The following is a 13,331-nucleotide window of genomic DNA, read 5'->3' as shown; positions in this document are numbered from 1 at the left end:
AGACACTAAATTATTTTCAACTGGATTTGGTAACCGGATCCCATCCTTTGTGGGTTCTGTTGAGTCTTGGCAGGAGTCCCCGGCACCGGCCCTCGGGCGAAGGTGAATTTAACATGCGCCCACATCGCCAGCTTTCTGCACTCTCTGCAGTGTTTAATTTATTTTAGCCTCACTTGGTGGAATATGCATCCATCAGATGGGATGAAGGACGAAAAGCTGCAGAAATGGTGGAGGGGGAGGGAAAAAAAAAAAGCTTTTTTCAAGAAACTTCATTAACCACTCTTAAAAGTTTTATTCAATTTGCAACTGTCCCCTGCTTCAGGTTTCAAATCATTTGCAAACAAACAAAACAAAACAAAAACAAGAGTCATCTCCAGGCAGAAAAACGCCAGCTAACGAGCTGTCAGTGTGTATTACTGCATGAGCTGAACAGTCTGGGTAAAGGCTTATTGTAACGGTAAGACAAGACTAACAGTTATTTACAGATCGCTCATATTTGCAAGGCAGATCAGATTTCCTGGCACCTGGTGTAGTCAAACACTTAATTACAGCGTAATTTACATTTTAAACAGTAGAAACCGATCGAGGCGCAGACTTAAGGTTCAACAGTGCAAATCAAAGCTTCAGGCTGCTCCTGCAAAGAGACAAAACGTGGAATGTTAACAGTTTATTATTTACTTTTTTAATGAATTTCCATCATCAAGATGCAGTGAAGTGAAACAGTATTTGTCTCTGTAGAGATTTCTTCTTTTTTGTCACACCTAAAGTTTTAAAATCATACAGCTAGTGTTTATATCAAAGGTAATAGAAAATGTATGAATTTATGTATTAACCTGAAAAAAATAAGTCCAAGTCATCCTCAGTAATACGTCAACAATGAAATGATTGATCAAAATTTAGGAAATTTCTTAAATTGAACATGAAGTTGGCCAAAAGTCTAAAGAAATTCAAGAATAAAAGGGAAAATCACTGACATTTATCTATTGGTAAAGAGTTAGAACGCCCTTTCAAACCTGGTGGATATGTGATTATCTGGGGCTTCGGTGATCTGAAATATATAATCAAATCCACATCTGAATGCATAAAAAACAAGGCAAAGATTGAGGAGTGGCCTAGTCAAATTCTGGACTTGTCTGGATGCTGTCATGGCTGGTTAGACTTGAAGACAATAAATGTTTCTCTAATAAAGAGTGAGAAAAAATTCCTCCGCAATGATGGATGTTAGCGCAAATGCTCGATGCTGGCTTGTAAAGCATTTTTCCCTAAATAAAATCAATCATAAATGTAAAATATATATGTATATATTTTATTATTTACTCTCTTTGCAGGTTGTTTATTGAAAAAAAAAAATCTGATTTATGTGTGACAAAAAACTAAAAACAAGAAATCTGCAAAGGTTCAAACACTTATTCAAAGCACTGTATTTTGTTCTTTTTTTGTCATTTATTAATAAAACTTTCATCGAATGTCCTCAGTTCTTCAAATTTACATGATGCCTGCAGCTAATTTTGTTTCCACTCCTCCGCGTTTGTACACTCGTTTAGCGTCGTTGTGTGACGTGGCGGATCATCCAACAGCAGTTCCCTCTAAGGAAGCTCCCGAGGCGGATAAGGGTTGGTGTCCATCATAAGTGCGCATGCTCGGAGCTCTGGTCGCTGTCATGACTGTCCTCGTTGGCTAAGGAGTCCGTCGAATGATGCAGCGCCGCGATGCCGGAGAACTCCGACGGCAGAAGCGTTCCTTTTTTCACATTCACCAGTTCCTTCTCGCGAGCTGCTGCCCCCTGCTGGCCGCCTTTCACTCTTTTCCACTTCATCCTCCGGTTCTGGAACCACACCTTCACCTGCAAAGGGAGCAAAGCCTTAAATCAACGAGAATCCTCCATAAGAGCTACTGCGACGCTGTACGTATTAGGGTCATTGTAGGTGAAAAAGGACGAGTACATTTTCGCACCCCGCCCTCTCCCTGCAAAAAAAAAGAAAAAAATCAGAAATTTTCTAGTAAAAAAAAATTATTTCTAAGTTTCAAAAGTTGAAAATTTGCTTTAAAAAAAATCTAAAATTTTTACATTGATCTTAGAAAATTTCTAAAAAAAAATAAAAATTCTGAAAAGTCAAAAAAAATTGCTAGAAAAAGCTCTGAAGTTTTGAGATTATTCTTAAAAATGTTCTGGAAAAAAACAAGGACATTTCTGAGCTCCAAGTGTCAAAACTCTTCCAGAAAAACCCCTCAAATGTTGAGATCAGTCTCAGAAATTTTCTATAAAGAAAACAAAGACATTTCTGAGTTTGAAAAATCAAAAATTTGCTAGAAATTTTTTTAAACAATTAGAGATTACTCTCAGAACTTGTCTAGTCAAGTCCTAAAGTCAAAAAAGTCTTTTCTAGCAGATTTTCAGCTCTAGAAAATCAGAAATTTTCTTGTTTTCCCAGAAAACTCCTGAGATTAATCTCAAACTTTATGACATTTTTCTAACAAATTTTTGGCTTTTCAATCTGAGAAATTTTATTGTTTTTCAAGAAGATTTCTAAGATGAATCTTAAAATATTTGAGATTTTTGGTGGAAATCTATACCTCATTTTTTCTTCCTCATCTAGAATAGCCCTAATACACCAGTGTAATTTCTCCATCTCCAACTGGTGAATAAATAAATAAAAATAAAGCTCCCTTTCTGTTATAGTACCAGAATGAACCAAAATAATAAAAAATAAGGGTTACAATTTACTTTCAAGTGTGCAAGATAAGATATAATACATTGTCATTTAGTTTAAAAAATAAAGCAAAAAAAATGTAAACGTTTTCCATGAAAAACAAAGTGATAAATTACCTAGCAACAGCTACTACCTTTAGTAGTAATACCTGTTGTTTTCTGTATGACTTTATCATCCTTACACTATTCGTTAATGTGTTTGCACATTAATAAACATTTCTGTAAATATTCCATCTTTGCCAAATAGATTAATTTTCAGCTGACATGAGCAGACAATAATTATGAGCGTAAAATAAAAAATGATCACACACTTGACCATCACACAGGTTTGCAGATTTTTGCTCGTTTCAGGTCAAATCACTGAACTTTGGTTGTGTGATTAGAAAACCTTGATTTCTTTCTGTGTAGAGAAGATTTGAAATAATTCTCCTGCAGTTCGAAGGCCTCACTCCCGACCCTGGCGAGGAGTTCACGGTCAGCTCGGAAACTGCAGCATCCTCTGGTCCTACAGCTACAAAACAAATCCAGATCGTCATTCCTCCGCCTCCATAAATGTCAGCTGGTGTGAAGTCTGTTCTGTCTGACGATGGTGTCGGTCCAACCAAATGGGTCTGGTCTGTCCAAAGCACATTCCTTCTAAGGTCTTTTGGTCCTTTTTTAATTGCCCTGTCAGGAACTTTAACATTGATCATGTGAATTTTTGAGGCCTGTAGAGAATGAAATGACACTCTTGGGTTTTTGCCACTTCTCTGAGAATCGTGAGGTTACCTCTTGACCTTTTAACCCTTCCCAGATTTATGGGGACGCAGCATGTTTCATTTTTACATCTGCCTTGGATTTTTTATTTAAAAGGTTTTGTTTTTATAGCCTCAAGATGCAATCATCAAATTTCTCCAAAATTTAACAGCATGAATCAATTGTTGTGACCAAATGATTTTATTACTAAGCTGTTACCTTGGATTTTTTTGAAATTTCTTTGAGCATTTCACTGTCTGAATTGGCAGACCACATGAATTGATCTGAAATATTTTCCTTTCAAATAAAAAATTTCCCTGCAGAACAATTTAATCTGAGATGACCTCATGACCTTATAACCCTTCCGAGATTGATGGGCAACAGGAGTTGCTTCTCTAAAGCATCTGATCTGTACGTTCCTTAGCAGAAAACTGATTTTATCATCATTTATGATAATCAACTAATGAACTGTATTTGCAAACACGCATAATTTGCACAACCTTTTTGTTTTTGTTGTTTAAATAACGCTAATTCTGATTTGCTTGCGTCTTTTCTTTGATTTAAAGTTGTAAGGCGTTGGAATTGAACGGGTGTGTACTTTCTTTATCCGATGCCTTTATATGTGGACATGTGGCTCCACCTGCCACTCGGCGTCTACCTGTTTTTTCCTGACTCAACAATCTCTCCCGTATTTGATGATTAAGCTGTTGCTTAAAACAGTTTACACATCGAGCTGCAGCAGAGGCTTCCAGAGAGCCGCCTCGTGGGCCCTGGAGGGGCGGGAGGGGAGTCCCCTTTGACACAGCGGGAGGTGGGTTTATTTTTGGGGAGCAAAGCCATCACATGGTCAGGAAGTTAGTTGACAACGCAAATGTTTGTCTTGAGCGGGCCGGGGGGGGGGTGCTGAGTATCTGAGCGGATTCTTTACAAGCCTGAGGCGGCGACGAGTTTCTGGCTCTGATGTCACACAAACCCGTCGCTTTCAAAGCAAACTGGGGAAATTCAGATTCTGTGACAAAGAGTCTGAACGACCCGACTCCACGTATATGGTAATGTCAAATTTTGCATCAAAAACTCAGAGATCTGTGAGCCACTAAACACATTTCAGCAACATAAAATCTACCAGTAAAAACAGCACAGCATGAGCATAGTGGCAGAAATTAAATAAGCTGCTCTAATTTTATTTTAATAGGAGTAATAGGTTTTAGATTTTAATACTAAAGTGGTAACATTACCAGGGTTAGGCTGAATTTTCTACTAACCTCTTCCAGGATCTAAAATGGTCAGACTTCCACCATGTGGGATGTTTCTGCTTTCTGACGCCTCTTTAAAAATAATCCAGCTTTCTCAGCCTCCAAACACATTAAAAATCCATCGAATTTCTCCAGACAGCTGACGCAGCATAAATCAAGCCAACCAATGTTAATGCCAGTATTTACCTCAGAGTCCCCTGCTGCGTTCGCTCACACACAGTCAACGTATGGCGCAATATGCATGCACATTTTGATGCCACTGGAAGATTAATTGCAACAATGTGGGAGAGCGCTGCAGGATGGCAAACTCCGTGCCCTGAGCTAGCACACTGGCTGAATCTGAGTTTTCTTTCTTCTCAGCTTCTGAGACTTTGTAATTTGAACCGACAGGAGAGCGTTACTTCAAAACTTTATGAAGCATGTGACATTTTCTAAGCTGGACTTTGCAGGTGTCTTCGCAGGGCTTTGCTTTACTTTGAAAATTCCTTAAAACCTGCCAGAAAAGATGGAAATCTTGAATCTGCAGAGCGACCTTCTATTTTTAGCATTTCAGGATCTAAATGAAGAAAGGAAAAGATAAGTAGAGCTTCTTTAATTAAATTTTTTTTTTTGCCCCATTGGACATTTTATGTAATAAAATTTGAAAACTTACAACTATGTTTATTTTTATTTGTCTTGTTTTGCCTTTGAAGACTATTTCCACGTGAAAAGCAGATTTTATCCTGTCATTAGTTGAGAAATCTTGCTAATTCTAGCTAAAAAGTTCAAATTTAGTGAAAATACAAAGAATTTTAATTTGAAAGGTGTTTTGTTTTAAAAAAAAAAATCTAATTCCTGCACATTGAATATTAGTTTTGATTCTGGTGCATTAATTTCACTTTTAGAGAAGTAAAATCCCAATGTGGTAACACAATAAAAAATATAACTTTTAGCATAAAAAATACATATTTTAGCCTCACATTTTGAAGACAGATATCTTTTATTCCCTTCCTTTTTGGTGCCCAAACATAAGTTTTTGTTTTTTTTAGCTGTCGGTTCTTTATTTTTACTTCCTCTTTAATATGAAACACTTTCCGTCACTGGCTAACTTTCAGTCATCCAGGATCAGATGCATCTGTAGTTTCTTTGGCTATTGATCAGACATCCTTCATCCTGTTAAAGCTAAAATTTGACACCTTAAGTCTGAGATAAGGGATATATTTTAGTTTTAACGTTCAATGTAGGTGGAGTTTACAGCAAAAAGAAGCAAATGACTTCTTTCTGACAAATGTCACTCAAACAGAGAGAAAACTAGAGAGAATCTGTCAGTTTTGGTAAGTTTAAGTGTTTTTTAAGACTTCTATTGTTTAATTTTAACACTAAAGTTGGATTAAACTTTTTAAATATTACGCATTATTCCAGCTCAGTGTGTTTTGAGGACTCTGCTTGTGGTAGCTAACTAACTACCCATAAGCTTGTTAAACTTCCTGGATGAGAAGGAACGCAACAAGAATGTTTCTGATTTTGAATTCCCAAAACATATATTAATCCTTTTTCAAGAGTATGAACGGACACGTTTAAAAAAAAGATGCAAAAGAAGGACTGAATAAATGAATCAGTAATTCAAGACCTGACCAAATTTAGTTTATATATGGAGCTGACATTTTATATATATTTAAAATGTAGATTGTGGAGTTTTAAACTTTCTAACACTCTGCAGGAAACATTAAATAGGCCGCCTTACTAATGAGGAAGAACCATACAAACCAAGTCTCCAAGAAATGGATTTATCAACTCAAAACAAACAAAATTGTATGTTTCAACTCATTTCCTGTTAACTTTGTACAAAATGTCCAACGGAGAAACAAAACCTCTCCTAGCTTCAATACACAAAATAACTAAGCTTTGATCATTTCCCCCTGGCTCACCTGTCTGACCACTTCTTTTTTACACAGTGACATTTATTTAGTGCCTATTGGGAGCAAAACATTTGATGGTGTTCATTATTAAACGCCTCTATCAGGCAAAGTTCAACAAGCCATGAACTAGAAGGAAAAACTGAAGAGGATTAAAGATGTGGGTTTCTGCACCGTTGGTCACGGACAAGTTTAAGAACTTTTCAGAAATTTTCTACTTCTGATCGCCTATCAAAAATATAAATAGTCTACATAGAAGCTAATTAAGTAGACAGTTTGGACAAAACAGTCTTAAAAATTTATTGGTATATATATAAAAAATTATTTTCTAGAAACTGCTACACCTGTTAAAATTACACAATTTCTCCGTAGAAACAATGAATAAAATCTGGTTTAAGATACGACTCCAATAACCAGACCTGGTCGTCTAATTTATGAGGTCCGTTGCCATGGCTACTCTATAAAATGACAAGTGGGTGTGCCATATTCCTAATTCCGTTCAATCATTGGAAATCCAAAAGTACTCTACATACTGCTGGCAATAAAAAAGTAAAGGTACTGCGTGCCATTATTACCATTAACTGTTGCATTGGTTTGGTGTGGAGTGCTTCACATAGTAGCTTAATCTACACAGTTTATACTGAAAGGAGGAAATGTGCCTGTGTGGAGTTTGCTCTCTTCTAACCTCCATAGAGAAACAGACAAAGATACTGTAGCTAAACCAAAGGCTCTGTGCTCCAGTTTTTGAGATTATTCTGAATATTTTAGATGTTTTCCTTCTGAATAAATGTGTTTTGATGCCGTGCTAAATCTAAAGTTTGATAAACACCAGCAGAGATGTTGGCCACTGCTTGAAGCATTCACTTTTGGACTAATTAGGAATAATCCAAAAATAAAAGAAGGATGACCTAAAGGAAATGGTGTCAAACTCATTTTTATTTTGGGCTGTATCGAGATTGTAAATACCAGGATGTATTAATAAAACCCATAAAAAACTGTTAAAATATTAATAAATAGCTGTATTTGCAGTTGATGAGTAATTTTTAAAATTAAATTCAACATCCTTTCACATTCAGCAGTTCAGTAAGCACACAACTGGCCACATAACAATCTACGGCAGGCCGGAGTTGGCCCCTGGACCTCGAGTTACCGAACTCGAGGTAATCCAAAGGAACAAATCCAAGGAACAAAAGGAACCAATATTCAGATCATTTCCACCAGTTTAGACTGGATTACATGACATAAAGTCAAAGCAAACCTGTTTACCTTTTAGATATGCCTCCAAGGCATCAGCTAAAAACTCCTGATGATTTTTACGTTGGATCTGCGGTCCGTCTAACCACCAAAATCACTGGCGGCGCGTCAACTAGGTGTGAGTTACGGCTTCCAAAAGGTTGTCACAGAATGACAAGCCCCGCGCCGCTTCCTTCCTCCAACCATTTGTCTCCTGTTATTTATTTCACCTGCCTGCGTTTTACAGCGAGCGGCCCACGCTCGGAGAGGGGAAGCGACTTGCTAGACAGCACTTCCTTCAACCTCGTCTGCAGCCCGCCTGAAAGAATAGACGGGAACATCTGGAATATGATCGCCCAATGACGCAGTCACATCTGGAGCACAATGAGCCCCCGCAACGGAGTTACCAAAACACAGTAGCGAGTGAAAAGCCTTCCTCTAGTCCTGAGGGCGCCTCTGTTTTCACAACATGGCATTAATGTGCTAATGGAGGGTTCGGTAATGCCTGACCCCGGGAATAAGCAGGGACGTACTTGTCTTTCGGTGAGGTCGAGGTTCACGGCGATCTCGTAGCGCCTTAGCCGGGTCAGGTAGTTGTGGTGGGCGAACTCGGCCTCCAGCTCGCGGATTTGCTCCTTGGTGAACGCTGTCCTCTCCTTCCTGGGCTTGCTGCTCACGTCTGGCTTGTAGTTCCCGTCCTGGGACTCTGAAATCAAACACCACACAGGGGTTTCTCTTAAGCTCAGGGCAGAAAGGGAAAACGAAGACAGGTGCAAGAAAAAAGGTGAGGGCTGTCTGTCAAGCTTAACTGTCCAGTTGTTGTTTACAAAGCTTCAAAGTGGATGGAAGGACTTGCTTTTTTCTGTAGTTTATCAGAAAACCTAAACAGGAAACGTTACTTCCAGACTCTCTGTTTGCTTTCATTTTAGATTTGTTTTGAAAGTTGTTCACAATCAGCGAAAAAATGAGTCCCTTAAGAACACAAGAACTCTGAAGTAAGGCCTGAATTTAATACAAGAAAAACAAATTGTTCACTTGCATGAGACATGAAGGAAAAACTTTAATATCCAACATCGTTTGAGTTCTGCACAGCTGCTTTTCTTTGCTTATGCACTTCAAAATGAGCTCCAAATTGTTAATTTGCCTTTCAAATCTTCCCCGTTTTATAGCGTTTTCTGCGGCTTTGCTGGACTCACTTCACATGCACATACCAGTCTTAAAGGAAGCAACAATCGCTATGGAAACTCAGCAGTGTTTCTGCAGCGTGCGTTAATCCAACAGGTCTGCGTCAAGCTAAACTGTAAATAGTCCTGCAGACACATCTAAGGTTTCTTCTCCTCCAGACGAAGGAAGCCCTGTTGGTGCTGTCTTTCTGTCTAATTAGAAGAACGGCTTCTACATACCACCTAAACAGCCAGAAGGAAAGATGCAGAGGCCGATTGAGAAGCCAAGACAAACAGACACAGACGTAAACTGCAAGAATTCCCACATAAATTTTGTAAAATTAAACATGGTATTGCTTCTCCCCGCAGCTCGTGCCTGGCTCCCCTTTGACCCGGCTTTCCCCTCCCTGTAATTTTAAACCGAGCAGCAAGTTGCCGATCCTGAAGCGGGGCCTTCAGACAAACTGACCTGCTGCCTTTCCTTTACACACACATTGCGTAAAAGAAGAGGAAAAAAAAAGAATAAAATGAAAGCAGAAGACAGACAGACGCTTTAGAGCAGGCGGGCCTGCAGTTAAAACGAGCGGGGGAGCTTTTATGGCACCGCCGCTGCACCACACCAATTAGGTCCCCGCTGTAACTTTCATCTGTCCACAAAAAAGGAGGAATAATGCGGGCAAAGCACACACACCCAGACGGGGCATGCCGTTTGAGGCTGCCAAATGAACTTGGCAAAGTTCAGCAGGGATCCTCAGGGGAAACGCTAGAAGAATAGATTCTCGAAAGTAGAACCCTCTGCTGTAAAATTAGTTTTTTAAATTTATTTTGTTCTCAAATTCAAGCAAACCGAACTCAAAGTGGCTTTAAGAAGATTCCTACTCATCATTCCTACTTTTGTAGACAACAATGCCTCAACAAATTAAAGCCATTTTATTGTTCCACTCTGAAAATCTGGTATTTTTTTAAAGGACAACCACTCCCTTGACAGCCCTATAAACTGGATAGAGACACCCGAAGCCTTGCATGCCCGAGAAAAAAATGAGCAGGTTACCCTGAAACCAGACACCCTGACTCATCTCATTAGCTCAGGCCGCAGCCGAGCTCGAGGAAACAGCTTCAACTGGGTACCAGCAGCAGAAAACCCATTCAGATTGGAGGGGGGGGAAATTAATTCTCGGGTTTTGTTTTCATTTCTGCATCTAAATTCAAGTTTCCCCTGCAGCTCCTGGTCCAGATGCTGAAACCCAATCAGAGCTGCATCTCATGCGAAAGGCAGCAGCTTGATATTTAGACAGCTGACTGAGGCGGCGGCACAGCCAGCCTCCATAATCAGAGTGATTGGTCGCACAGCGGCGAGGACGCGCCGCTCTTCTGAGGCTGCGGGGGAAAGCGGGATCTGGAAGCAGAAGCTCGGTTTTCGAAGCAGCGGAGGAAAATTCGAGGTAGTTTGTAGAATTAGTGGATTAAATATGTGATTGCACCACTTTCCATGAGGATAACAGATCATTCAGCAGAAGACAAACAAAATGATGAGCTTGGGTTGCATGATTGTGCCATTTTTTCTTTTGCTGCAGTAAATTGTTGGATAAATTCGAAATCTAATTGTTCCCAGTTGTTTTGTTTTCAGGCCTGTTCAAATAAAACCAGTCAGGAAATGCAAAGAAATGTAGAAAAAACAAACTTTATAAACTAGATTGTGTTGTGGCATATTGATAATAAAGGAACTGGTTCTGTTGGTTTCATGAGTGAGATTATTTTGTGTAGCCTATTTGATGATGAACATGTAAGTGAAGTGACACATTTATTGCCAAAAATCAACAACATTTTGTTGTTGTCACAATAAATGCCACAAAATGTCCTGATAACATTTTAGTCTCCTGCCAGGTTCGCCTGCAATCTGAGCAAAAACATCAGACAAAGTTTTGACAATAAACACGCCTTCAAAAAGGATTGCAGATCAGTTCTGATTTCAGTGTTTAAAAGGACAGAAGGAGCAGGGAGGAGTTGTTTCCTTGAAACTCTGACTAATATCATGTTCCCAGCAAGCGGCTCGGTGACCCAAACCTCACCGTTTGTCATGATAATAATTGATTATTGTGGTTGGAAATGTTCTGCAGGTCCTCCAGGTGAAATTTAGATAAAACTGTTTAAAGTTTATTCAAAATAAAAAAGAGTTGAACATGTTGGTTTGTTTTAATAAGCTTTTATAAACAGCTGATTACAAATTAAGCAAATTAGTTTATTAAAATTTCCCTGCTTTTAAAAAGTATTAATTTAAAACATGTACTAAATATGGCATTAAAAGGGGATTATTTAAGATTTATTTTCAAATGCTAATAATCTTTTTTTTTTAAATACTCAGTCCACCTACCGTCTAGAATTTCCTTGACTATTGTATATTTTTAAGAAACGCCCCAAACTGTGATTTATATTAACCACAAGATTTAAACAGGAAAAGCAGGAAAAGTCTGCATCTGCCGGCCGTTTAGTGCGGCACGAGGCGCCGCTGCTGCCCTTTTACAATCCATGACATCAATTCTTTACCGTGCACCTCATTTTCTGCCCTCTGAAGAGTGTCGCAACAAACCAGATGTGATTTTTTTTAAAAGCAAAACACGGCGGCGGTAGTGAGAAGTGCCTCTGCAGTTATGATATGGCCTTTTGCCCCACGCTTCAGTGCGCCTGCAGCCTGAATCAGCCAACACCTACAAACTGCTTCTCAGACACGCTTTTTGTTTTTCTATCCGAGCTGCGGAGCTCCCAACAGCTGAGCTGTTGAATGATCCCGACTGACGCGTACAGATGTTTGTGGTATCCTGGAGCTCTGGCTGGAAAAAGCTGATATTTATGTAAAAGCGTTTCCCTTTCAAAAAGATCTCCAAAGAATTTCAACTTCAGTCTTTTTGTTTTTCAATGTGTCAAAACGGATTATTTTCCCCAGCAGATGTGTGGGAATAAGAAGAAATTACTCCAGTTTGCTTCCTTTTTCTCCCAGAATTCATCTTACCTGAGCTGTCGCTTTTCCTCTTGCCGTTCCTCTTCTCCGCTTCAGCGGGTGACAGAGTCTGCCTGCCGAAGTCTGCAGGCACACAGGAAGCCCCCGTTGGGGTGCTGCCGCTGCCCAGAGTTGGGGTGCTGGCGCACATGCTGGGCGGCCCGGGGTGGCCCAGGTCCGGCGGCGTGGGCCCGTTCTCATGGGATGACAGGGAATGCGGGTGGCAAAGGCCGTGGCGTGAGCCACCGCCAGGTGACGGCATCTGTGGGATGTGCCAGGATCCGTGGTGCTGAGGCTGGTGGTGATGCTGCTGGGAGGGCAGGTGGCTCCGGTGGTGGTGGTGCTGGCCGGGAAACAGGCCGTCATCGCCCGGGTAGCTGGAGATGACGCATGGGGATGGCGAGGACGTGGAAGAGGAGGACGAGGAAGAGGCCAGGTCGGGGTAGGAGATGTGATCCGAGCGTCCGTGGAGAGTCAGGGGGGACTGGGTGAAGGCGGGATGCAGGGCCTGCGCCGGAGCGTGGGGGCTGCGCAGGCAGCCGAACAGCGTGTGATCCATGGAGCCCAAACACACACACACACGGCCCTCCAGTGAGGCTGGGATGAGTGAAGTCAAGAAAACCAACCAAAAAAAAAAAAAGGAACAATCACAAGCACATATCCAGGTTATTTCCCCCTAACTTTTCCTTTAAGCTGAAACAAAAAGAGAAAAAAAATGAGAAATGGAATAGTCAGAAAGCAAAAGGGGTTGAGAAATGGGCGTCCTGTGGTAATCCAGAGCATGCGGCTGGTTGGCAGGCTGTGCAGGATAAACAGAGAGCCCAGGACAAGCTGCAGCAGAGCTTCTCAGATGTCAGGAGGAACAGAGGACTGGAGCTCTAGGCTGGAAGCACAGGAGGTTCCTAGGAGCTGCAGAACGAGGGGAGTCAAGGAAGGGGATGTTATAAATAGGGTGTAACGTGAGAGGGAGGCTGGGTCACAGGCTGCATAGGCTCCACTGACCACATATATATGTTCATCCTCCAAAAAGCACAGCACAATAAATCTTCACTATTAAAAAGGCTGAGCTTTAGGAAAGAAAGGCAGCTTAATCTGGACTCGGATTTGACCTCTGGTGCCCACCTTTTTTTTATATATATCCTCTTTAGGAAATCGGCGTGGGTACTTTGTAGGTGGGGCGGAGGGGAAGAGAGGTCGCATGAGGGGAAGTGGGAGATGGAAGGGAGAGGTGTCAAAGGTTAACCCAGCATGTTACCCTGTGTTTGTCAGCATGGACTCAAACCAGAACATAACTATCCTCGCGTCACGCTCAGATCGCCGTAATGCTTCCTGGTTTCTTTAACTTTT

General features: G+C 40.7%; 1 protein-coding gene across 1 annotated transcript; it reads right to left on the bottom strand.

The window, feature by feature from the left end:
- Nucleotides 1–268: 268 nt before the first annotated feature.
- On the bottom strand, nt 269–13,081 carry meox2a (mesenchyme homeobox 2a). Its single transcript, XM_032559363.1, has 3 exons — nt 11,997–13,081; nt 8,360–8,532; nt 269–1,843 (listed from the first exon to the last, which is right to left on the bottom strand). Exons 1-3 carry the CDS (start codon nt 12,541–12,543, stop codon nt 1,625–1,627), a joined length of 939 nt encoding a protein of 312 aa, XP_032415254.1. The 5' UTR covers nt 12,544–13,081; the 3' UTR covers nt 269–1,624.
- Nucleotides 13,082–13,331: the final 250 nt, after the last annotated feature.

The sequence above is a fragment of the Xiphophorus hellerii genome, chromosome 3 (assembly GCF_003331165.1).
Source record: "Xiphophorus hellerii strain 12219 chromosome 3, Xiphophorus_hellerii-4.1, whole genome shotgun sequence".
NCBI lineage: Eukaryota > Metazoa > Chordata > Actinopteri > Cyprinodontiformes > Poeciliidae > Xiphophorus > Xiphophorus hellerii.
This window is presented reverse-complemented; position numbering and strand designations above follow the sequence as displayed.

What these genes read in the sequence shown, in the direction of transcription:
- meox2a (XM_032559363.1), bottom strand. Translation starts at nt 12,543, where the DNA reads ATGGATCACACGCTGTTCGGCTGCCTGCGCAGCCCCCACGCTCCGGCG. An exon ending in GAGGAAAAGCGACAGCTCAG is followed by an intron (nt 8,533 to 11,996) that starts GTAAGATGAATT and finishes GTTTGATTTCAG; the next exon opens with AGTCCCAGGACGGGAACTAC. An exon ending in TCGACCTCACCGAAAGACAA is followed by an intron (nt 1,844 to 8,359) that starts GTACGTCCCTGC and finishes CTCCCTTTGCAG; the next exon opens with GTGAAGGTGTGGTTCCAGAA.